At 39.6% G+C, this 26,418-nt stretch overlaps 2 protein-coding genes across 10 annotated transcripts in view; one reads left to right on the top strand and one right to left on the bottom strand.

The window, feature by feature from the left end:
- Positions 1 to 9,183, bottom strand: part of ENOX2 (ecto-NOX disulfide-thiol exchanger 2) — a 298,480-nt gene extending 289,297 nt beyond the window's left edge. For 5 of the 7 annotated variants that reach the window (XM_027097555.1, XM_027097550.1, XM_027097552.1 and 2 more), the window contains exons 1-2: positions 9,010 to 9,057; positions 7,629 to 7,677 (exon numbers count right to left, since the gene is read on the bottom strand). The gene's annotated coding sequence lies outside the window, so the exon portion shown is untranslated. Of the gene's footprint in view, positions 1 to 7,617; positions 7,678 to 9,009 lie in introns of those variants that run through there. The other 2 variants (XM_027097557.1, XM_027097554.1) reach the window with 2 other exon arrangements.
- The window catches only part of ARHGAP36 (Rho GTPase activating protein 36), a 156,811-nt gene continuing 138,574 nt past the window's right edge, over positions 8,182 to 26,418 (top strand). For 2 of the 3 annotated variants that reach the window (XM_027097564.1, XM_027097560.1), the window contains exons 1-2: positions 8,182 to 8,837; positions 10,391 to 10,512. Coding sequence is in view for 2 of the 3 variants with exons in the window: in XM_027097560.1 (XP_026953361.1) it covers positions 10,477 to 10,512 (36 nt within the window). In the remaining variant the exon portion in view is untranslated. Of the gene's footprint in view, positions 8,838 to 9,457; positions 9,537 to 10,390; positions 10,513 to 26,418 lie in introns of those variants that run through there. The other variant, XM_027097559.1, reaches the window with a different exon arrangement.

Raw genomic sequence — 26,418 nt, 5'->3', positions numbered from 1 at the left:
AAAGAATATGCTCCAAAACCGATTGGCTACATAGAACAATTTGGGCACAGTTACCTTCAACATACATTTTTTATATTCATGTACTTCTGGCCCTTGTATCTATTTCCCTTGTCTGGATGTGGCCATTAGGGGGTTCCAACATTCTGGATGCTGACCATTTTTTAAACAGCCATCTCTTCAGCCTCTGTCCCTTTCCCTCCCTCAGTCCCCAAGGGAGCTGACCATCACTCACCTCAGCCCCACTGACTCCGTAGGCAATAAATAAGCCTCATACAGTTTTTCAAACTAGCAGCTATGCTTTGAAACTCTGATTTCCTTCATGATAATCAAACCCCAATTACTACTGGGATCACTGATTTGAGTTGGAAAAAATGAATATTCAGCTAACCAACATGTGAAGGAGTGCAGGAAGCTATGTCCTGTGTGTAGAAGGAAACAATTATTCAAAGTGATCTTTGTATGTTGAACAAAAACTTAGTGGAGATGGCATTCCTGAATAGCGGCAAGTGATTAGGGAAGGCCTCTCAGACTGCCAAATCAAAAGGTGGACTTTCTCTGTCTCCAGTTTTTTCCCCATAAAGCCCATCCTCCAATCCAATCATGTTACTCCCGGTTTAAACCCTGTGCTGGCTCATCCCCCGCCTATAGGATAAAGGCCAAGCTCCTTAACAAGCAGACTTCCTTCCACAAGATACCTTTCCAGATCCTTATCCTGTCCCCTCTTCTATACTCCCAGTGGTTCATACACAGTATCTCACCTTTTTCTGAACTATCCATTTTTATATGTAACTGTTTCGCATGTGTTCGTGTTCCCTCTTTCTGGAATTCTTTCCCACACCTCTTTGTCCACCGAGATTCCAGGCAATGCCCACTCATCCTTTGTGATTCAGCAGAGTTAGACTCTGGTCTGTAAGGAGCCCACCCCTAGCAATAATTTCCTCCATCATCTTCCCAGGGCACCTTATAACATAGCTCTTTCTCTGAGCACCTTTGCCATTGTAATATAATTATTGGTTTGGGTGTCTATCTTCCCAACTTGACTGTGAGCTCCTTAAGGGCAGGCAGGGACTACTTCTAATTCATCACTGTATTCCTAGCACTTGGCATAAGGTCTGGTCCTGTATATGTGCTTAAATGTGTATTGAATAAATGAGCTTGAATATCAAGTGCTCCTTGAATTCAAACTGAGCATCTCTTGAAAGGTGAAAATTAGAATATTATGTGACCAAAGTAATCCTAATGAAGTGTGTCCAAGGACTTGATTGAAGAAGAAATGGTAGGAGGACATATTACGGGGCCTTACTGTGGGACAGTTTCTGCCCCAGGAAGCTCTTGCTGGCAGTTGTTGCTGGCTAAAAAGAAGCGCAGCTGGAGTGGATGAGAAGGGCCCTTACTGCGGATTTCCCCCAAGTTATAATTCACCTTTCACCACTGAAGCAATGTTGTTTATGTAACATTCTCTACAAGGTGTTTCAACTCTTCTGAATTACAGCCAGACTTGTATTTGTATTCTGCCTGCAGATATATTTGGACAAGCCTTGTTAATGAGTAGTCATGGAAAGCTCTCCAGTTCCTATTCTCACCTATCATTATTGTGCTTAAGGGACCATTGAAAAGCTGAGAGCCAAAAAAGGGGGCAGGGAGGAGCTAATAAAAACCATCTTTTATTTTTCTCCTAGATTGCCAATATCTTTCACAGCACCTCTCATCCTACACTGTTTTATAACTATGTATCAGTAAAGGCAAAAAAGAACAATGAAGACTTTAGCAAAACTTTACACTTTGCAGGCAAGAAAAAGAGGAAGCAACACTTAGGCCTGGCATATAAATCTTTAGACATATGATCAGTCGCCACTTCTAGAAAGTAAACATTTCAGCTGTTTTAAACAAATAGCAAAAGCAATTAGCCCTCTCTGTAGACTAAACTGAGGTGTATGTTGAATTCTTTTTTAAATCGGAGTCTGTTTTGATCTTCAAAAATGTCGAACTGGTAAACACTTTGCTTTTTTTGTACATATAAATCTAAAAGCCAAGCCTAGCTTGAGGAAGATTTAAGAGACATAAAATTTGTCTGGGGTGTCTGCCAAATCTCCGCAGCAGAGACAGAAACCCTGGAAAAGCTGACATAGTCATTAACTCTCACAACATCACCAGCAGGTTTGGGCAGGGCTGGATGTACAGAAAGTCACTGTTCCTTCCCTCAAACTGTTTGTAAACAGAGAAGTAGATTATTTGCTTATCAGGTATCTGGTAGCTCATTTTTGCCTATGTATCCTACTGGCAGGTATCCCAATTTTCAGTGGAGTAAATTTTCATTTATATGATGGACCTGCTTGTTGAAATCTTCTTTCTTTCATTTGCTCTTTCACACTCATTCTTGTATGTACACTAGATATCTCTGTCTGTCTGTCTGTCTGTCTGGAATGCATAAAAAGGGGGTATTTATAAGTATCTAGTGCAGTGCCTAGCAGAGTGCTTTGCACATAGTAAGCCCACAATAATTCATCAGATGAACTGAAACTCTACCTGTAATTTCTATGTTCAACTTATTTGATCATGGAACAGAACTATGCATTCTTTTTCCTGGAGTATTTAACAGTGAGAATTCCTTACAAGGTGATATAATTTTATTCTGACAATTCATGCTTAGGACTTCTATCCTTTGAAGAGCATCCATTTTTGCACAATGGGTATTATCTGTAAGGAAAATGAAGGAAAGACCACACAGCAGGATCTTGAATGACAATATGAACATCGATACGTTTTTGTAGAGAAAATCAGATATCTCATATTCACCTGATTGTACGTCATCATGGTAATCCACTACATATGTCTAAGATCACTTAACAATGCAAGAATACAGTGCATGCATAGGCTGCATTCTGTAAATAGGATTAACAGTTGAATTCAACCAAGGTCTTCCCTGGGGACAGATTGCTGGAAAATACATCTACGTGACATTTAAAAAAATAAATTAACCAATGACACTGGCTCCCATGAGACACATTGTTTCTTGTACATTCAATTCTATCACAGTTTTCCGTAGGTCTCTGCTGACATCCCCATCCCCAAAGACACAGAATTTCAAAACAGAAAGAAAAACAGAGAAATTGGAGCTCTTCTGTCTCTCCTGCATGAAGTGTTATATACACAAAGGAAAGATGTCTGTATATTAACACAATGTGAACTGTGACGTGGTGAGGTCATGTCGGTCTGGACTGTTTTTGTTATGCTGTGGTCACATATAACTTGCCCAAGGGAATGAACAAAGTCTGTATGCACACTGACAAAGACTGGCAGGGGGCCTCAGGAAAATGAAAGCTGTGTTATAGCAGGGGGGTTTGATTTTTTCTTTAAAAAAATGTTATTATGATTACTTTTCTTCCCATTTTTATTTAATTAATTTTCCTCATCTGTAAAATAGGGATAACTATTGTATGTATTTAACATTTTTACTCTGAGGATGAAATGAAACCCTGGTGGATTGCCTGGCACACAACAGTTAACCCATACAATCCACACCGATATTTGGTTAGCATTAGCTAAACACCTATTATGTGCCAGGCACTGGCCTAAGACTCCAAGAAAAAAGTAAATTGTGGGAGGAAAAGTGACAATGGAAAGAAAAGCAGAGAGCTGATTTTCAAAGGTTTTATAAAGCAGTCTAAGAAATTTGGATTTTATCTTGAGGACAATAGGCTGCCTTTGAACTATTTTATGTAGAGCTGGATAGCTTTAGACTTGTGATTTAGAAACATCATTCATTCTGTCAGCATTGGTGGAGAAAGGATTGGAAGGGAGGCAGGCTGGAGGCAGTAGTAATCCCGGGTACAAGTCATATGTGTGTTGCGGGGTAGAAGGGGGCAGTGTGTCCCAAACTAAGGCGATGGCAATAGGGGTGGACATGGGGAAAGCATTTTTAAATAACTTTTTGAAAATGTACAAAAATGTCATTATAGAGGATTAGCAAAAAATATGGAAAAGACTAAATAAAAAGAGAACTCGTATGTAATCCTTCTATTTATAGGAAAACTCTATCAACATTTTTTGTGTGTGTTTACCATTATGGGACTTTTCCTATGTATGTGCACACAGATGAGGGGGGCTGTGCATGTGTGATATGTGTGTATGTGTGTATGCAGACTGAGATCTGTCAGCTTTATAACCTGAATTTTCTCTTAATATATCACAAACAACTTTCCACATCATTAAATATTCTTTGGTAATATCAATTTATATGGTTACTTAGTAATCCATACATGTACCATAAATGATTTAATTCAAACCTCTAGTATTAGACATTTATCAATAAAATGTTATTTTTTCCTTTTTCTTTTTTCTTTTGCTATTATAAACAGATTCTGGGCTAGACATCCTGGGAGCTAAATTTTTAGAAACTTCACATTTATTTTCTCAGCATAGAGCCCTAGAAGTTGAAGTGGAAGGTTGAACGCTATGTTCGATTTTAAGATTTTTGATACATATTGACAAATTCTTTCCAGAAGGGTTGTATCAGATTACAGTCCCACTAGCAGTGTCTATAAATAGGAAGAGACCCATTTCAGAGTGATTTCAAGGATGGTGTCAACTGGATTTGGTGCGTGGAGAGGAGCAATGGATCCTTGGCAGAATATAGGGGCAGAAGCAATGTGAACTCTGTCAAGAGGAGCAAAGCAATGGGCAGGCCTAAGGAACAGGAGGCTGGGTGGATAAATGATGAGGAAAAAAAAAGAAAGGCAACCACAGGAGAGTGGGAGAAAATGAAAAAGAAAGAAAACTCTAGTGAAGTTATACACCCAGGTCACTTTAATTTACTGCTTTATTCTGCAAAAGTAGCAAATGTAGCAAACAGCTAATCTTTTTTTAGTGTTTGGCACTCTGCGGTACCAAGGTCCAGAGTTACATTCATGTGAATATGTTGATCCATTCTTTTCATCCAGTCACCATTTATTAGGTGTCTACCATGTACCAAGTACTATTCTGGATGCTTTGGGTATGGAGATGAGACCAGGTCCCTGCTCTCAAGGAGCTCACAGTCTAGGGGACAGGCAGACACATCCACAGACCAACACACTGTGGTTGGTCTAGCCTGTGGTACCGGCTAGAACAGAGGAAGTACAGGGTCCTGTGGGATCCAGGAGCCTACTATTGCTTCCTGTGTGCATATGCATGTGTGTGTGTGGTAGAAGGAGGGGGAGGTGTAGCAAAGGCTTCACAGAGGTGTTGATATTTGAGCTGAGTCTTGAAGGAGTTTCTCAGATGGCTAAGGATCACAGATCATACTCATACTCCTTGTATATCTGTGCCACTGCTCTCAAGGACACTCAGTAAGGCAGTGAGGATGCTCGTGTGTAATCTAAACCCATTCGTGACAACAGCCTCCACTGTTACCTTAATGGATATATGTACATAGCCTGATTTAGGCAATAATATGCTCATTTTAGCATATAAAGGATAACAGGCACGTGGCATATAGGCTTTTAAAATAGTTCAGATGACACTAATAAAATAATAATAATATTCAAGTCTACCAAGTCCAAAGACACAGACATAGAGAATGGACTTGAGGACACGGGGAGGGGGAAGGGTAAGCTGGGACGAAGTGAGAGAGTGGCATGGACATATATACACTACCAAATGTAAAATAGATAGCTAGTGGGAAGCAGCCCCATAGCACAGGGAGATCAGCTCGGTACTTTGTGTCCACCTAAAGGGGTGGGATAGGGAGGGTGGGAGGGAGACGCAAGAGAGAGGAGATACGGGGATATATGTATACATATAGCTGATTCACTTTGTTATAAAGCAGAAACTAACACACCATTGTAAAGCAATTATACTCCAATAAAGATGTTAAAAAAAAAGTCTACCAAGTCCTACAAATTCTACCCCCTAAATGTCTCTCGACTCTGTTCCCTCCTCTCATATGTTGCTCCCTCAGGTCTCACCAACTCTCTCTGGAGCAGAGTACCAGCCTCCTAACTGGTATCATCCCCTTCCAGTGCATCCTAAAGTGAAAATCTGATCATGGCGCTCCTCATCTAAAACATTTTAATGTTTTTTTTGTTGCCAACAACCAGTATTTTCCAAATTTCAGTCATTTGAGTATTACTTGCTGATTTTCCCATATTCACACACCATGTGTACTATTATTTACTTAATATTCCTATTTAAATCAACTTAAAACTGGTTACTTTGTATGTTCAGTAAACCTTTTCCTAAGTAACCTTAGATTTGATGATGTAATTCAGTTTAATTTTTATAAGCTACATTAGAATATATAATTTATAAAATTTTAAATGTTTGTGGGAATAAAGCATAACTACTATGGTAGATGCCCTATACATTTTGAGAAACACTGGCCTATGTGAGCACATCCAAACTTATCATCATTGTGTTCAAAGTTCTTCACAAATCAGCCCTGACCTCTTCTACAATTATGCCTTCATTTCCCCAAACAATCTGCACCCCAACCATGCTGAATTCCTCAACATTGAATGGACATGCCTTGCTCTTGTAAAAATCCCATGTCTTTCACAGTCTGCTCCCTCTATCTTAAATAGAGGGAGCAGACTATCTCCCCTCTACTCTTCTCTGCCTGGCAAACTCATTATCCTTCAAGACCTATCTGTCATGTCACCTCCTTACAGAAGCCTTCTTCCTGACTCTCCCTTACATTTAGTCACTCCTTCCTTCATCCTCCCATAGCATTTTGAACCTGTCTCTGTTATACTACATACTACATTATCTCAGCCTGATGGGCATCTATCTCCCCAACTAGACCTAGAGAAAGCTCACACCTCGTGCTCTGTTGCATCCCCAACACTTCACGTGGGGCAAAGGTCATGAAGGAGACCAAGTGCCCCAGAAGGTCACTTAAAGTCTAAGATAAAATAAAACCTAAAGTACTGTCAAGGTCCAAATAGCTTAGAGGCATGACATGTTTTTATAAAGAGAATCATCTAATTCAAAGATAGTAATACTGACTACAGTTTTGGCAGACACAATTTGCTACGGCTGCAGTAACAGTTAAGCTAATTTGCTTTTGGCAGCTACTTTACAGCAGACACATACTGACATAGAAACTAAAAGCGAATCATTTGTGTTTTTGCCAAGATGGTCAAATATATCTCACAATAATCTCTCCTTAACACAAATAGAAAGTTAAGAACAAAAGTGAACAGCAGGACCAGCAAACCATGGTGGACAGAGCATGGGCTCTGGAGTCAGAAATCTGCACACCCAAATCCCACCTCAACTCTCCTTACAATCTATGTGACTTTAGGTAGGTTGTTTAACTTCTTGACGTTTTAGTTCCCTCTTCTAGAAAAATGGGAAGACTAGTACCTGCTTCATAAGACTCTTAAGATAATGTGACAAAGTGCTTATGATAGTGCCAAAACATTTATGGGCTCAATAAATAGCAATCATTATTGTTGCCCAATGAAATGACTACAATTCAGGTAATAGGATGCACAAGGACAGCAAATGCATTTCTTAAGAAAATCAATTTATATCACTAGGCTTTAAAAGTAACAACTATAGAGTGTAGCTAAGAACAGCCACAAACAAAACAGTCTATAAGACAAAGCCCTTCTTGGGTTTAAATTAAACTCACACCTGGAACATACCACCACACTTCTTTGTGTTCTCCAAGAATTGATCTCAAATCAGGTTCCCCTAGGATGAAAAAACAAAAATCACCCAATCTTAATTTGTTGTTCTTAATTTTATGATACAGAATAAAATCCAAACTATGTGGATGCTTTAAAGTGTCCTATTACTATGATCCCAAGCTTTTCAACACTATTTCTTCCCCAATCTATCCCTGCTGACACGTTTTACTCCAGTCAGGGAAGCCCACCTGTTATACAAGTGCTCCCTCTTCTATCTACCCTTCTCCAATTCCAACCCCAGTATGAAGAAGCAGTTTCTCCCTCCTCTTTGCCCATTTCAAGTCTACTTTACTCTTTCGAAACCCAAATTAAAATTCATCTCCTTCCCAAAGCCGACCAGGATTGATCTGGAAGGTAGATGAGAGTTTCAAGCCTTCAGCACTTCCAGGGTTAGGCTTGACTTTCCATAGATCAACCCCCCCAACCTCATCGGTATCCCCTTCCACTAACTCCTAAGCACTTTTCGCACGCGTTTGTAATAATAAAATAATACAGTCTCGTTTTGCGCAGTCTACTTTATTCCGTAGTTGGTGTGCCCCTTAAATATTTGTCAACATCAATCTTGCTGGTTTTTACAATAGGTCTAACTCGGTTTTACAATAGGTCTAACTTGCCTTTTATTTTCATCAGAACACTGCAGTGAACCTTAAACACGTATTTCTCAAAAACGAGATTCCTTCCCTCTTCTGCTCCCCACCTCTTCTGGAAATTGAGGGGAAACCCTTTTTGCTCCAAAGACCTGGTCAGGGAAGGGGCAAGCGGTTGGAGGGGCCAATAAAGAGATGGCGACGATCCGGATCTCACCATCAAAGGGGCGGAAAATGAAAAGTTGACAAAAAGTCACGCCCGGGGCGTGGCAAGGAATTCCCATGGCCCCAGAGGAAAAGGGGTGTGTGTGCATTGGGAGGGGTGTGTGCCCAAACCTGAAGTGCAAATTGAAAGAAGAGAGGAAAAAGAGATCGCCCAACTCCTGCAAGCAGCAAGGAGAGTCCAGACGCCGCCCAGGGAAGACCCTGGTGGAGAACCCTAACTTCAGATGTCTGAGGAGGCACAAGGCCGGGGTGGGGGATACGGGATGCCGTTGTGGAGGAAAAAGACAGCGGGCAGATTTGAGGGAAAAGAGAAAAAAGGCCACGCTCCCGAGTCTCCAGGGAAACGGGCGCGGTGAGCTCAGAAGCCCACCCCGACTCGCGGGCCCGACACCCCCCCCCCCCGCGGAGGCGGAGCTGGGCGGAGTCAGGGCTGAGGCCCGCGGCTCTGGAAGCACCCTCCTCCCTAGGCCCCCTCAGTCCCACAGTCCCCAGCCTCAGCCGCTCAGGCTTTCTGTCTCTCTGACCTCCAGCTCCCCGGCTACCGAAGCTCAACTCCTTATAGAACCGCGGAAAATCGGGCCGGGGCGGCAGCTTCCGGGTGGGCGATACCCTCGCGGCGCCCCATGCCGGGCGACAGTCTTCTGAACTCCCCTCCTGGCGCTGCTGGCTTAGGCCCGGCGCCCAGGCCCAGGCCAGACTCTCACCCACCCCAACGGCCGCAGCTGCGTCTCCTATTGGCTACTGGTCACCAAGGAAGCCGGAGGCCCGAGCCCTTACCCTCATGGGAAATGTAGTTTGAAGTCTCTGGAGGTTGTTCTTCCTGGTGGGGGGAGGGAGGAGGGTGGAATCCAATATTGACATTGGCGGAGAGACTCAAGTGAAGACAGGGGATTGGGGGAGATGGAGTCAAGACACTTCTTTTTATATACCCACAATTCCTTCCCCGCCAGCCCCCTCCCGCATTTCCTATTGTCCCCAGTTTCGGCTCGAGGAGGGTATTCTGGATGTTGTAGTTTGGAGTGTGCTGTCTTAGAGAATCTCCCTTCTTGGGGTATGGGGTTGTGCTTGTGGGGACAGATGAAGGTTGTAGATTGATTTTACTGTTGGTTAAGCTACTTGCATTTGGGGGGCAAACACATTATTTTTATTTATTTATTTATTTTTTTGCGGTACGCGGGCCTCTCACTGTTGTGGCCTCTCCCGTCGCGGAGCACAGGCTCCGGACGCGCAGGCTCAGCGGCCATGGCTCACGGGCCCAGCCGCTCCGTGGCATGTGGGATCTTCCCGGACCGGGGCACGAACCCGTGTCCCCTGCATCGGCAGGCGGACTCTCAACCACTGCGCCACCAGGGAAGCCCTGGGGTGCAAACACTTTATATCGTGATTTGAAATTCTCATTGAGTTTTGATTCAGTGGCTTTTAAAAAGTGTTATTTATGCTCTGATAAGCTTAGAATTTTGACTGGACCTTTAAAGTTGTCAGAGTGTGTTCTGTGTGAACCATGTGCATTAGAATCACTCTAAAGTTTCTGGAAAATGTATACTTTGTTTTTAATTGGGAATCATATTTTTTATTTTGAAATGGTGTCACAGTAGGCATAGAAATGTGATTGAAGCCAGCCAGAAGAAACCTGTTTAACCTATAATGAAGCCATGCTATGAAGAACAGTGGCCACAATCATTGGTGTAATATAGCAGCTTAGAACAGATATACAACTTGAATAATAAGAAATAACTGTATATTTCTTTAAGAAACTATCTTTTTAGTAAAACGTATGTTTAAAGATGTGGATAAAGGAATATGTGGGACACCAAAACACTTTGAAGTGACTAAAAAGTTGAAGAAAATGGTTGTTTATTAAGACTAATTTCACTCCTGACTGTTGACTTTTCTTTTCTTTATTAGAGATGAATCCTTATAGCTGAATGGATCGTTACAATTGGGTTACTACAATTTTACTCTTAAGGACAACTTTTTGACCTCCAAGTGGAATGAAGGGAAAGAAAGAGGAATTGCATTTTGCCAAGGTAATTGCCTAAAATTTTAACAAGTGACATGAAGGAAGAAGATGATTTAATAGTTTCAATAATTTATTCAGCCAATTGCTTTGTGCAAGGCCCTGGACTAGTCACAATTGATACAGAATTGGAAAATAGTCCTTCCTCTGAAGCAGCTCATAATCTAAGAAGGGAGATAGACTATACAATGTGCAAAGTGTTCTAAAAAGTTCTATACAGGGTTCTGTAGGACCACAGAAGAGGAAGAACTCATTCCACTTCTGGAGAAAGAAATGCTTGAATGATGAGCCTTGGTGAACCAGTAAGATATTTGTCATCTTTGGGGCAGGGAGGTTAATCATATTCCATACAGAGAAATAAGGATGTGAGAGAGTGCAGGAAACAAACAAACAAAAAAACTTCCATACTGCAGGAACTAGATGGGGCAGGAATAGGGGCCCATTCCAATGAGTTCAAAATATAACCTGAAAGCAGTAAAGAACCATCAAAGGATTTTAAGCAAGGAAATGATATGATCAGTTGGATTTGATGACAATTTGGGTATGAAAAGGGAGGGAAAGGAAGGCGTCCATTGTGACTCCCAAGTTCTGATGTGGAAGAGTGAATGGTAGTACCATTCATTGAGATAGGGAACCCAGAAAGAGTAGCAAGTTTTGTGAGGGATAGGAGGGATTCAGTTTGGGACATTTAAAAATTTGAGGAATCTGTGTAACGTTTCTGTGGAGATGCCTCGTAGGCTGTAAGGAAATGTAGGTCTGAAGCACAGGAGAGAGGTCTGGGTTAGAACTAAACATTTGGGAGACATCAATAATAAATAGTAATTAAATAAGTAAATATGAACTAAATTTCATGTAGAGAGTGTTTAGAATAGTAAATTTGAGAAGGGCAAAGATTCAGTATGGAACCCTAGAAAATAACCGTATTCAAGTAGTAGGTAGAGGAAAACATGCCTTCAAAGGAAGCTTAGAAGGAATGGTCTGATAGATGAAGCAACAGAAAACAAAGTAGAATCACTGGAATATTGTGCAGAGAGGTCAAATAAGAGGACAGAAGAATAACAAGGAACTACTCATTCATCCATTCAACAAATATTTGTTGAGTACTTACAACATTCGAGGCACAATTTTAGATGTTGGGAATAGAGGAGTGGGGAAAAAAAAAACAAAGCCCAGACCATATCTCTTTCCTTTGGAGCTTATATTCTAATGGGGGAAACTATCAATAAATAATTAATAATTAAAATACATAGCAGTGGAATTCCCTGGCAGTCCAGTAGTTAGGACTCTGCACTTCTGTGCTTTTGCTGCTGGGACCCCAGGTTTGATCCCTGGTTGGGGAACTAAGATCCCACAAGCTGTGCAGTGTGGCCAAAAGAAAAAAAAAGAAAGAAAATACATAGCAGTGACACTTAATATTTCTACAAGGCTTATTGGAATGTGTGTGTATGTGTATTTACACATACAAAGGTGAGACGCTTGATGTATTGTTGGTAGAAAGTATGCTTGAAAATACATCCAGGAAAAAATGCTTGAGTATAAGACGAATTTGTGAAATAGAGACCCAGGGTAAATCAGTCTGGCTGTATTTATAGATCAATTGGTAGGCCAAGGTTAAAGCTGAAGAGCCAGTGTACAGCTGAAGTCATGGGCAGAGTTCAGGTTTATAATGTGGAAAGTGTTTGGCTTCAGTCTTCGACTTAGATGAAGGCTTAGTCGATCTGTTGCTATCTTTACAAGTCAGTGTGGATCCATGGTTAGAGGACCATGGAACCAAGTTTAGGGCCAGCCTGTTATTAGTGTTAGGCCCCAGTGTTATAGCCATGGTTCTCTCTGTGACAAAGATCAGAGCATATTTCTGACCAGCGTGAAAGCTCATTCTGAGGCTGCCTTTAGTCCAGTGTAGCCTGAGTTATACTCATTGTGAAGTCAGTGTACAAGATTTGGGTTCAAATTTTAGCCAGTATTAGGATTTAGTTTATATAAGAGAGGATGTGTTCTAAGATCAGTGTTGGGGCTCAGTCTGTGGACCACCCTTAGACAGATCACATCCAGGGTTAGGGCTCAGCTTAAGGTTTGACTTTAGTTTTTGGTCCGTGTTGGAATCACTTTCATTTCTAGGTTTGGGAATCAGTAAAGGCCAGTATCATAGCTCAGTTGGGGCTTACAGTTCATGCTGATTGTGTTGCCTGGGGAAAGGCTAAATAAGAATTTGAACAGGATTTATGTTCAGTCTTTCATCAGGTAAAGTTTCAATTATTGTTCATGGTTAGAGTTTATTTTTGGTCCAGTGTTAGGCCTCAGGCTGTGGCCATTGTTAATGCACAGTCAGTGTCTAAGTTTAATATTCAGTTTGTTGCCATGTTAGGATATTACCTATCATGTGCCCTAGTTTTGTCTCAGACCAAAGTTAGCATTTCATCTATGGACAATGTTAGAGTATAGTTTGTGGCCAGGATTTTAACGATGAATATGAACAGAATTTGGGATGCATATTTGCCCAAAGTACTTCCAAGCTGTGGTTTCTGACTTTAGCCAGTGTCAGGGTTCTGTCTTTGCCCATATTGGAATGGTCTGTGGAGCTAAGTCACAGTGGCCAGTGTTGTACCTCATTCTGCAGCCAGAGCCTGGTTCAGTCAGCGACCTGTATTAACATTTCATCTTGGCCTGTGTCAGAGTTGATTCTGCTGGTAGCTGTCCTATTTTGACTTTGTGTAGAGTTTCTGTTCAGTGGGTGCTGGTGTTGGTGCTATCTGATTAAGCTTTTGATTTTCTATTAACATTCTGGCTTATATAATTCCAGTATTGTTCCATACACAATACACTTATTTTTGTTTATTTAGACACTTGAAAGAAGCTTATCATTATTAGTAGCTGGATTGTGTGTTAGGAGATTAATTTGTCAAACATTCTTAGATAAGTTCTTTAATAATGATATTAATTTTATTGAGCTCCTGCTGTGGCAAGTTCTGTTGATTGGTTAACCCAAAACCTTTAAAGTACCCCTTTTCCTTACCTTCCTTAAAATATAGACTCTAAAAGCTAATACACACACACAAAAAAAACTAACACTACTTTTCTCAGGTGCTTTTTCATCAATGAGGCACAAAAAGAAATATGCTTTGACTTATGGAAAAATTTATTTTCCTGATTAAAGGGACAAAAATCATGGCCAATCTTCCTTCTATTTCTTTTGAAAAAGCTTTATTTATGCATAATTGATATACAAAAAAATTCCATATATTTAATATATACATTTTGGTGAGTTTGGACATATGCATATACCCATGACACTATCACCATAATCAAGGCACTGAACATATACATCACCTCCAAAAATTTCCTTCTGTTCTTTTGTGGATTTTCTGTGTGTGTGTGTGTGTGTGTGTGTGTGTGTGGTAAGAACATTTAACATGAAATCTATCTTCTTAACATATTTTAAAGTGCACAATACTGTATTTTTAACGATAGGCACTATGTTGTAAGTCTAGAACTTATTCATCTTGTAAAACTAAAACTTTATACTCACTGAGCAATAACTCCCCATTTCCTCCTCTTCCCAGCCCCTGGCAACCACCATTCTTTTCTCTGCTTGTATGAGTTTGACTATTTTAGTTACCTCGTATAAGTGGAATTATGAATATTTGTCCACCTGTGTTTGGTTTTTTTCGCTTAGCATAATGTCTTCTATGTTTATCTATGTTGTCACAAATGGTAGGATTTCATTCTTTTTAAGGTTGAATAATAGTTTATGTATATAAATATATCACATATATATATATATATGTCAATGATATGCCTATTTTTAATTTTTGGTGGAACCTCCATACTTTTTTCCATAGTGACTGCACCATTCTCTATTTCCACCAACAGTGTATAAGAGCTCCAATTTCTCCACATCCTCACTGACACTTTTTTTTAACTGATTTTTTTTCTTTCCAGTTTTATTGAGATATAATTGACATACAGCACTGTATAAGCTTAAGGTGTATAACATCATGATTTGACTCAAATACATCAAGAACTGGTGACCACAATAAGTTTAGTGAACATCCATCATCTCATACAGACGCAAAATTAAAGAAATAGAAAACAAATTTTTTTCCTTGTGAGGAGAATTATTAGGATGTACTCTCTTTTTCTTCCTCTCTCTCTCTTGCTTAAAGCAAACAAGTAATTTTCTTTTTCTTTCTTCCTTCCTTCCTTTCTTTCTTGGAGTATACTTGATTTACAATATTGTGTTAGTTTCAGGTATAGAGCAAAATGATTCAGTTATTTTTTTCAGATTATACTGCATTATAGGTTATTACAAGTTATCAAATATAATTCCTTGTGCTATACAGTAAATCCTCATTGCTTATCTTTTATATATAGCGGTTTGTATCTGTTAATCCAGTACCCCTAATTTGTTCCTCCCTCCCTCCCTCTCACTTTGATATCACTTATATGTGGAATCTAAAAATAATACAAATAAAACTATATACAAAAACAGACTTACAGATGTAGAAAACAAACTTATGGTTACCAAAGAGGAGAGGATTTACTGTCTTAACACCTTTCATATATAGCATACAGCAGTGTCAATTATATTGATCATGCTGTACATTACATCACTAGTACTTATTTATCTTATAACTAATAGCTTGTACCTTTTGACCACCTTCATCCAATTCCTTCTGCCGCCCCCCCACCCCTTGCATCTGGTAACCACAAATCAGATCTGTTTTTCTATGAGTTTGTTTTTGAACTATAATTGATCTACAATGCTATGTTAGTTCCTGGTGCACATACAGCACAAATTCTATATTTCTATACATTTCAAAATGATCACCATGAGAAGTCTAGTTACCACCTGTCCTCATACGAAGATATTATATAGTTATTGACTATATTCCCCACACTGTGCATTTCAAATCTGTGACTCATTTATTTTGTAACTGGAAGTTTGTACCTCTTAATCTCCCTCACCTGTTTCTCTCCTCCTCCCATCTCTTTCCCCTCTGACAACTACCTGTTTGTTGTCTGTATCTATAACTCTGTTTCTGTTTTGTTATGTTCATTCATTTGTTTTGTGTTTTTAGATTCCACATGTATGTTAAATCATACAGTATTTGTCTCTCTCTACCTGACTTATTTCACTTAGCATAATACCCTCTAGGTCCATCCATGTTGTGACAAATGGCAAAATTTCGTTCCTTTTTATGGCTGAGTAATATTCCATTGTATAAATATATACCACATCTTCTTTATACATTCACCTATTTTTTTTTTAGATTCCATTGGTCTTTTGCTTTTTATTTTTCTCAGTAGGACATATACATTCACCTATCGATGGACACTTAGGTTGCCTCCATATCTTGGCTATTGCAAATAATGCTGCAGTGAACATAGGGACACATATATATTTTTGAATTAGTCTTTTCATTTTCTTTGGATAAATACCCAGGAGTGGAATTGCTGGATAGTATGATAGTTCCATTTTTAATTTTTTGAGGAATGTTCAGACTGTTTTCCATAGTGGCTGCACTAATTTACATTCCCACCAATGGTGCACAAAGGTTTCCTTTTCACCACATCCTTCTTAGCACTTGTTATTTGTGTTCTTTTTGATAATAGCAATTCTGACAGGTGTGAGGCGATATCTCATGGTTTTGATTTGCATTTTCCTGATGATTAATGACCTTGAGCATCTTTTCATATACCTGTTGACCATTTGTATGTCTTCTTTGGAAAACGGTCTATTCAGTTCCAACTGAATTTTATGATTGTTTTTTCTTTAAAATGCCATTTCATTTAAAATGCCATTGGGGGACTTCCCTGGTAGCACAGTGGTTAAGAATCCACCTGCCAATGCAGGGGACACGGGTTTGATCCCTGATCCGGGAAGATCCCACATGCCACGGAGCAACTAAGCCGGTGCACCACATCTACTGAAGCCCATGCACCCTAGAGCCCACGTGCCGCAACTGCTGAGCCCATGCAGCACATCTACTGAAGCCCATGCACCCTAGAGCCCACGTGCCGCAACTGCTGAGCCCACGCAGCACAACTACTGAAGCCCGCATGCTCTAGAGCCCACGTGCCGCAACTACTGAGCCTGCATGCTGCAACTGCTGAAGCCTGCGTGCCTAGAGCCTGTGCTCCGCCACAAGAGAAGCCACCACAGTGAAAAGCCCGTGCATCGCAATGAAGAGTAGCCCCCACTCGCTGCAACTAGAGGAAGCCCACACACAGCAACGAAGACCCAATGCAGCCAAAAGTAAAAATAAAATGCCATTGGGATTTTGATAGGTATTGCATTGGCTCTGTAGACCACTTTGGGTAGTATGGACGTTTTGACAATATTAAGTCTACAATCCATGAATGAGGGATGCCTTTCCATTTATATTCATCTGCTTTAATTTCTTTCATCAGTATTTTATAGTTTCCAGTGTATAAGTCTTTCACCTCCTTGGTTAAGTTTATTCCTACGTATTTTGTTGCTTTGATGCTATTGTAAATGAGATGTTTTCTTAATTTAATTTTCAGATAGTTTGTTGTTAATATATAGAAATGCAGCTGATTTTTGTATCTGATTAACCTTTTACCAGAGTTTGAGGATTACCAATGTCCAGGTTAAAACTTACTATGAAGAAGGTTTTAGGGCTAAGACTGTAAACATGTTTCTCAGGTTGGCTGCCAATGTTATATGTCAGTCTACAAATAAAGTTAGTGTGAGAATGGGCAACACATAGGATCCAGCTTGTGTTTAGATTTAGAGACTCAGGCAGCAATCAGGGTTTGGGGCTAAGGCTGTTGCCAGGGTTTGAGTTTAGAGTGTTCATGTCCTATTGTCAATTTGGGACTTGGACTCTGGCTAGTGTGCTTAGCAGGCATTCTGGTATCAGTAGTAGAGTTCAGTCTGTGCTAATTTTTAGCGTCCCTACCCTGCCCAGTGTCATGGGTACATCTCTCCCCAGTTGAGGGCTAGGATTGTGGCCAGACTGATTGCTCAATCTCAAGCTAGTGCTAGGACTCAGTTTGTGGCCACTAATATGGTGAAATTTGTTTACGGGGTTAAGAATCAGTGTGTGACAAAGTTTAGTACTCAATCTTAGCCTGTTGTTAGTTCTAATAATATGAGGAGGGTTTTGATTTAACCTTGTAGAGTTAGGAATCATTCTTCAGCCAGGCTTAGGGTTTAGTCTTTGGGTCTCAGATTATGGGCAGGATTTACAGTCTTTGTCCCAGGGCAGTGCTCAGAATGTACCCAGCAATAGAGCTCCCATGGTGCGCCCTTTACCATGGTGAGTTGTATCTGTGCTCAGGGTTAAAATTAATCTCTTGTTAGGTTTTCGGCAAAGACTAAGAAAAATATTTGGGGTTTTTTTTGTCCTTAATTCCTATTCAAAGTTTGGGTTCAGTCTTTGCTAAGTTTTGGTGAACCGTTCAGTTTCTGGTGTTGGCTGTGTCTGTGGCTAGGATTAAGGTTAAAGCTGTGGTCGGAGTTGGGATTCAGTCTGGGGCTCGCATTTAGCCAGAGATAGGTTCAGTCTACCCCAAAGATTCAGGATCAGTCATTAGCCATTTTGGGAGCGTAAGTTTTATTTTCAGGGTGAAAACTCAGGCTAGAGGTTAAGTCTTATGGGCTCAGTCTGTGATGAGAGTTAAGAATTCAGTCTGTGACCGGAAACTGAGTTGCTAAGCAGTTAGAGGCTATAAGATTTAGGGGCAAAATCAGTGGCCATTGATGGGGCTCAGGTTCAGTGGATTATTCCACAGTCAGATTTATGAACTCAGTATCTGGCCAGGTTTAGAACTTGATCTATGAACAGAGTTAAGTCTCAGGCTGTGGCTGTGTTCAGGGTTCTATCTGTGAACAGGATTAGGACATAAGATGTGGTTGGACTATATCCTCAAGCTTTGAAGAAGATTTGGTTTCACTTCTTGGCCAGGATTAAGGCACAGTCTTTGGCCAAGTTTAGAGTTCAGTCTCTGTACATGTTTTTGTTTCTGTATGAGGCCAAGTTTAGTAGTCATTCTGTTGCCAATATTGGGGTCATTTTCTGGTTAGTGCTAAGTCGGTGGAAATTGTAGCTGGGTAGGTTTCCAAGATCAGATCTCAGGCTGTGACAGAGTTAGAGCCTCAGTTTGTGGTCAGGGTTAGAGCTCGGTCAGTACGTATGCTGAGCACTCATTTTGTGGTCAGTGGAGGATATTAAGTATATCCCAGAGTTAGGTCACAGTTTGTGGCTCAAGCTTGAGACTCAGCCTGGGACAGGTTTAGAGGCTATGTCTGATCATAGGTTGGATCTCTGTATCACGAATTAAGGGCTTATCAGTAGCCATAGTTACGGTTCAATAGGAGATCAAGGTTAGAGACTCATTCTGGGACTGGTCATAACTACACTACTTAGTCTTGGACCAGACATAGCCAGTGAGTATGTGACTAGGGACTCAATTTAATCAGAGTTAAGGCCTTGGAGTATGGCCAGAAAGAGGCTCAGTTTATGGATAGAATTGAGGTCCCTATGTGGGACCGTGGTTAAGGTTTCAGTCTGAAATTAGGGTTAAGTCTCCAAGTCCAGAGTTAGGGATTCAGGCTATGTCTTAGGTTAGGTATGTGGTTGGAGCCCAGGGTTAAACACAGGAATTGTATTCAGTGTTAGCAGCTTGGTCTCTGACCAGAATTAAGAGACCTGCTCTTCAGCCTGTGGTCAGTGATAGTGGTTTGTTAATTATATCTGAATAAAGTTATCATAAAAAGAAGTTTTAAAAAAAGAAGAGGACTCCTACAAACAAAATAGGCATGATTCAAGGAAGGAAACATGGAAAGAGGCTGATTACTGAATCAGGACCAGCAGTGTCCTTGCTGTCTCAGAGTTTTATGCTTTGGAGGGGCAAGACATGAGACTGAGGTGAAAGGAAGAAACTGGTCAATAGGAAGCTGTACCCCAGGGAAGTGGATATGTGCTTTTTGAAGGAGAGAACCTTTTAAAAGTTGTCTGGGTGGAAGTAGTGCAAGTTTTAAAAATTTGCAAAGGATGGAAACTCCCATTTGCTAAGTTCTTCCATCACCTTCTTAGTGCCAGTAATGGGCTTTCCTGAGCACTCTTTCTAAAGTATTCCCCTACCTTTCCCCACACTACACTGATCTCCATCATACTCCCATATGCTCAAAAATTATCTGTGCAAAGCATTCACACATTTTTTTTCACTCACATTCTCCCATTAAATCTTAATGACTGTCCTTTATGATAAGTGTTCTTATCACCATTATACAGATGAGGAAACCAGTTAAGCTAATTAAGAGACTAACAGGGTCACACAGCTGGTAAACGCAGAGCCAGCTTTCAGATCCAGTTTTACCTTACTCCATGCTATGCTCTTTGCATGCCACTACTTGGCCTGTATTAAGTTTGTAAGATTTGCATCTCACCTTCACCCCTTGACTTGATAAACTTCATTTCATTTAATTCCCACAACAACTCTGCAGAGTTGTTCATATTACTATTTTCCCCCTTTTACAGTTGAGGAAATATGTTCAGAGAGGTTAAGTGATTTTTCTCAAAGTCACACAGCTAATACCTGGCAGAGGTGAGATTAGAACCTAAATATGTCCAACCCTCAGCTGAAGTTTTTCCTGGTTTATCATGCTGCCTCAGAATACCTCAGCCTCCAGGAATGACTTTTGATGGACATTGTGGACTTTGCTGCAGGCTGATGTCGGGAAGGATTTAGTGGTAGAAATATGTGAGGCTTCCACTATGCCATTCATTACAGTGATTTAAACCTGTGAGGGATTGAGAGTGCACAGAAGGGGGCATACCATAAGCTCCATGGGGTAGATGCGCTGTAGGGCACCCCGTCCGTGAGAATCACTAAATATAAAATGAGAATTACTGATGGTGTATTATGCATGTGACGAATGTAGGAGTGGAAAAAAGGTTGATGGTCGCTGAAGTAGGCTTCCATATTTTTGTCTGTATCTAAGGACCAGCCCTGCCAACTGTATTTCTATGAAGCTTACCGCCAACTTTCCATCATTTCCACTGTCTGCTTATGACTTGGCTTATCTACATTATATCAGACATCCACATATTCCCCTAGGAAGTTTATATGCTGAGGTCAAGAGGAATTAATTATATTTCTGCCTTCGATATGGCTGAGTAAGCTCCTACTGGACCTATGGGACAGCATCAAGACCAACACAATCACAATGGGAGTCCTAGGCGAGAAGAGAGGAAGGGGTAGAAAGAATATTAGAGGCAATAATGGCCAAAAACTTCCCTAATTTGATGAAATGCATGAATCTACACGTCTACAAACTCCAATAGAATAAAATTAAGCCACTTTTCTTTCTTTTTCTATTTTCCAGCTTTATTGAGGTATAATTGACAGATAAAATTGTAAGATATTTAAAGTGTACAACATGATGGTTAGATATATGAGTTAACATATCAGTCACCTCACGTATTTCCTTCCTTCCTTCCTTCCTTCCTTCCTTCCTTCCTTCTTCCCTCCCTCCCTCCCTCCCTCTCTCTCTCTCTCCCCCTCTCTTTCTTTCTTTACTGAGAATATTTAAGTTCTACTCTCTTAGCAAATTTCAATGGAACAATCCAATGTACTTTTCAATGCTATGGTCGACACATATTTTTTGGCTATAGTTTAGTACCCTTTCTCCAGATAAAATCTTGTGCATGAATTCAGTATATTAAAAGAGCACATCAGAGCTGTTCTGTTCTAGTCGTTCCTGATGCCAGCCATGGTCAGCACTTGGCCATAATGTACACAGTGCTTCTATCCTAAGGTCATGTTCTCTGCATGTACAGTGGGCATAACTTCGCCTTAAGTGATCCACAACCCTACACTCAAAGTACTGTGCACTTCGGGGGCTTCAGGCTGGAGGACAAGTGCTGTCTCTGGCTGGAAAAAGTGAAGAATGGACCTGTATCCCCAAACCAAGGAGGCTTCAGCATGGCTTCATTTGTGGGTCTCACTTTTCTTTTGCTCCTCCTTGACTGACCTGAATATGGACCATGATCCATTATCTATAATTCCAAAATTCAGTAATCTCTAAAAACCATAAGTTTTCATAAGTTTGCCACCAAAACTCATAGGCAGCAAAACTTGACCTGAATTTATATGAGGCTATGTATAGTCTTTATTTAACCTGTTTATGTGACTATCCATTTCACTATGAAATACTAATGTGTTTGTAACAGCCCCCGGGGGTATTATATAATATACCATATATTCACCATATTGCCTGTCCAAAATACCCCAAATTCTGAATTTCAGAAAATGTCAAACTCTAAGGGTTTTGTATGAGGAATTTTAGACATGTATATTCTTTTCTCCTTGCTGTCTTGTTCTGATGTCACCTTCCTCACTTTATCCAACACCGAGCAACATCTGCCAAGGCCAGGGAATGAAAACACTGATTTTTTTTCCTTTACTTTTACCCTATATGGGTCTTTTAATTTAAAAGTAGGTTTCTTGTAGAGGGCATAGTTGTGTCTTGCTTTTTTATTCTATGTGAAAAATCTGTGTCTTTTAAGCGGTATATTTAGACAACTTGCACTTATTGTAATTATTGATATAGTTTGCTTGAAATGTACCATCATGCTAGCTGTTTTCTATTTATTCCATTTCTTCTTTGACTTCAAAATTTTTACACTTTTTAAAAATTGAGCATTTTATTCCATTCTACCTCTACTATTGGCTTTTAATTTGTACCTCTTTTTAAAAATTCAGTGGTTTCCTAGAGTTTACAATATACATCTTTAATTAACTGGGATCTATAATAGAAATAAGATGAATTTTTTCTTAGAAACAAATTCAATAGAAAATATGAAACACCTTTACAAAGTATTTGCTTAGACCAGAGAAACTGAATGTAATAACTGGGAACAGTGTCCTTACTTAGACCTAATATAGTATGTGCCACTCTCATAGTCTATAGGCGGGTAAAGTTGAAAATTAGGTAGACCTGACCCAAACGAGGGTGCCTTGTTCCTTTCCTGACTACTCTATATGCCACCCTGGCTTGTATATATGAGGCTTGACTTGAAAGTGAGAAATTGAGCTGTCAGGACACTGAATTTTTTTTTGGCAGCAAATCTACATATCATAAAATAAATAATAATAACTTATTATGACAGGAGAGGAAGTGGTAAGCAAAATAATATCTTTATTTTTAAATTTTAATTTAATTTTTTAACATCTTTATTGGAGTATAATAGTTTTACAATGGTGTGTTACTTTCTGCTTTATAACAAAGTGAATCAGTTATACATATACATATGTCCCCATATCTCTTCCCTCTTGCATCTCCCTGCCTCCCACACTCCCTATCCCACCCCTCTAGGTGGTCACAAAACACTGAGCTGATCTCCATGTGCTATGCAGCTGCTTCCCACTAGCTAGCTATTTAACGTTTGGTAGTGTATATATGTCCATGCCACTCTCTCACTTTGTTCCAGCTTACCCTTCCCCCTCCCCATATCCTCAAGTCCATTCTCTAGTAGGTCTGCATCGTTATTCCCGGCTTGCCCCTAGGTTCTTCTGACATTTCTTTTCTTTTTTTTTTTTAAATTCCATATATATGTGTTAGCATATGGTATTTGTTTTTCTCTTTCTGACTTACTTCACTCTGTATGACAGACTCTAGGTCCATCCACCTCACTACAAATAACTCAGTTTCATTCCTTTTTATGGCTGAGTAATATTCCATTGTATATATGTGCCACATCTTCTTTATCCATTTATCTGTTGATGGACACTTAGGTTGCTCCCATGTCCTGGCTATTGTAAATAGAGCTGCAATGAATATTTTGGAACATGACTCTTTTTGAATTCTGGTTTTCTCAGGGTACATGCCCAGAAGTGGGATTGCTGGGTCGTATGGTAGTTCTATTTTTAGTTTTTAAAGGAACCTCCATACCGTTCTTCATAGTGGCTGTATCAATTTACATTCCCACCAACAGTGCAAGAGGGTTCCCTTTTCTCCACACCCTCTCCAGCATTTATTGTTTGTAGATTTTTTGATGATGGCCATTCTGACTGGTGTGAAGTGATACCTCATTGTAGTTTTGATTTCCATTTCTCTAATGATTAATGACATTGAGCATTCTTTCATGTGTTTGTTGGCAATATCTTCTTTGGAGAAATGTCTATTTAAGTCTTCTGCGCATTTTTGGATTGGGTTGTTTGTTTGTTTGACATTGAGCTGCATGAGTTGCTTGTATGTTTTGGAGATTAATCCTTTGTCAGTTGCTTCATTTGCAAATATTTTCTCCCATTCTGAGGGTTGTCTTTTCGTCTTGTTTATGGTTTCCTTTGCTGTGCAAAAGCTTTTAAGTTTCATCAGGTTCCATTTGTTTATTTTTGTTTGTAATTCCATTTCTCTAGGAGGTGGGTCAAAAAGAATCTTGCTGTGATTTATGTCATAGAGTGTTCTGCCTATGTTTTCCTCTAAGAGTTTGATAGTTTCTGGCCTTACATTTAGGTCTTTAATCCATTTTGAGCTTATTGTTGTGTATGGTGTTAGGGAGTGATCTAATCTCATACTTTTACATGTACCTGTCCAGTTTTCCCAGCACCACTTATCGAATAGGCTGTTCTTTCTCCACTCTACATTCCTGCCTCCTTTATCAAAGATAAGGTGACCATATGTGCGTGGGTTTATCTCTGGGCTTTCTATCCTGTTCCATTGATCTATATTTCTGTTTTTGTGCCTGTACCATACTGTTTTGATTACTGTAGTTTTGTAGTATAGTCTGAAGTCAGGGAGCCTGATTCCTCCAGCTCTGTTTTTCGTTCTCAAGATTGCTTTGGCTATTCGGGGCCTTTTGTATTTCCATACAAATAGTGAAAATTTTTGTTCTAATTCTGTGAAAAATGCCAGTGGTAGTTTGATAGGGATTGCATTGAATCGGTAGATTGCTATGGGCAGTAGAGTAATTTTCACAATGTTGATTCTTCCAATCCAAGAACATGGTATATCTCTCCATATATTTGTATCATCTTTAATTTCTTTCATCAGTGTCTTATAATTTTCTGCATACAGATCTTTTGTCTCCTTAGGTAGGTTTATTCCTAGATATTTTATTCTTTTTGTTGCGAAGGTAAACGGGAGTGTTTTCTTAATTTCACTTTCAGATTTTTCATCATTAGTGTATAGGAATTCAAGAGATTTCTGTGCATTAATTTTGTATCTTGCTACTTTACCAAATTCATTGATTAGCTCTAGTAGTTTTCTAGTAGCATCTTTAGGATTCTCTTTATATAGTATAATGTCATCTGCAAACAGTGACAGCTTTACTTCTTCTTTTCCGATTTGGATTCCTTTTATTTATTTTTCTTCTCTGATTGCTGTGGCTAAAACTTCCAAAACTATGTCAAATAATAGTGGTGAGAGTAGGCAACCTTGTCTTGTTCCTGATCTTAGTGGAAATGGTTTCAGTTTTTCACCATTGAGGACGATGTTTGCTGTGGGTTTGTCATATGTGGCCTGTATTATGTTGAGGTAAGTTCCCTCTGTGCCTACATTCTGGAGGGTTTTTTTTTTTTATCATAAATGGGTGTTGAATTTTGTCGAAAGCTTTCTCTGCATCTATTGAGATGATCATATGATTTTTCTCCTTCAATTTGTTAATATGGTGTATCATGTTGGTTGATTTGCGTATATTGAAGAATCCTTGCATTCCTGGGTTAAACCACAGCTGATCATGGTGTATGATCCTTTTAACGTGCTGTTGAATTCTATTTGCTAGTATTTTGTTGATGATTTTTGCATATATGTTGATCAGTGATAGTGGCCTGTAGTTTACTTTCTCTGTGACATCCTTGTCTGGTTTTGGTATCAGAGTGATGGCAGCCCCATAGAATGAGTTTGGGAGTGTTCCTCCCTCTGCTATATTTTGGAAGAGTTTGTGAAGGATAGGTGTTATCTCTTCTCTAGATGTTTGATAGAATTCGCCTGTGAAGCCATCTGGTCCTGGGCTTTTCTTTGTTGGAAGATTTTTAATCACAGTTTCAATTTCAGTGCTTGTTATTGATCTGTTCATATTTTCTATTTCTTCCTGGTTCAGTCTCCAAAGGTTGTGCTTTTCTAAGAATTTGTCCGTTTCTTCCAGGTTGTCCATTTTATTGGCATAGAGTTGCTTGTAGTAATCTCTCATGATCCTTTGTACTTCTGCAGTGTCAGTTGTTACTTCTCCTTTTTCATTTCTAATTCTATTGATTGGAGTCTTCTCCCTTTTTTTCGTGATAAGTCTGGCTAATGGTTTATCAATTTTGTTTATCTTCTCAAAGAACCAGCTTTTAGTTTTGTTGATCTTTGCTATCGTTTCCTTCATTTCTTTTTAATTTATTTCTGATCTGATCTTTATGATTTCTTTGCTTTTGCTAACTTTGGGGTTTTTTTGTTCTTCTTTCTCTAATTGCTTTAGGTGTAAGGTTAGGTTGTTTTTTGAGATTTTTCTTGTTTCTTAAGGTAGGATTTTCTTGCTATAGACTTCCCTCTTAGAACTGCTTTTGCTGCGTCCCATAGGTTTTGGGTCGTTGTGTTTTCATTGTTATTTGTTTCTAGGTATTTTTTTAATTTCTTCTTTGATTTCTTCAGTGATCTCTTGGTTATTAAGTAGTGTGTTGTTTAGCCTCCATGTATGTGTATTTCTTACAGATTTTTTCCTGTAATTGATATCTAGTGTCATAGTGTTCTGGTCGGAAAAGATACTTGATACGATTTCAATTTTCTTAAATTTACCAAGGCTTGATTTGTGACCCAAGATATGATGTATCCTGGAGAATGTTTCATGAGCACTTGTGAAGAATGTGTATTCTGTTCTTTTTGGATGGTATGTCCTATAAATATCAATTAAGTCCATCTTGTTTAATGTATCATTTAAAGCTTGTGTTTCCTTATTTATTTTCA

The sequence above is a fragment of the Aethalodelphis obliquidens genome, unplaced genomic scaffold (genome assembly GCF_003676395.1).
Source record: "Aethalodelphis obliquidens isolate GAN/ISIS:26980383/991018 unplaced genomic scaffold, ASM367639v1 scaffold115, whole genome shotgun sequence".
Taxonomy (NCBI): domain Eukaryota; kingdom Metazoa; phylum Chordata; class Mammalia; order Artiodactyla; family Delphinidae; genus Aethalodelphis; species Aethalodelphis obliquidens.
This window is presented reverse-complemented; position numbering and strand designations above follow the sequence as displayed.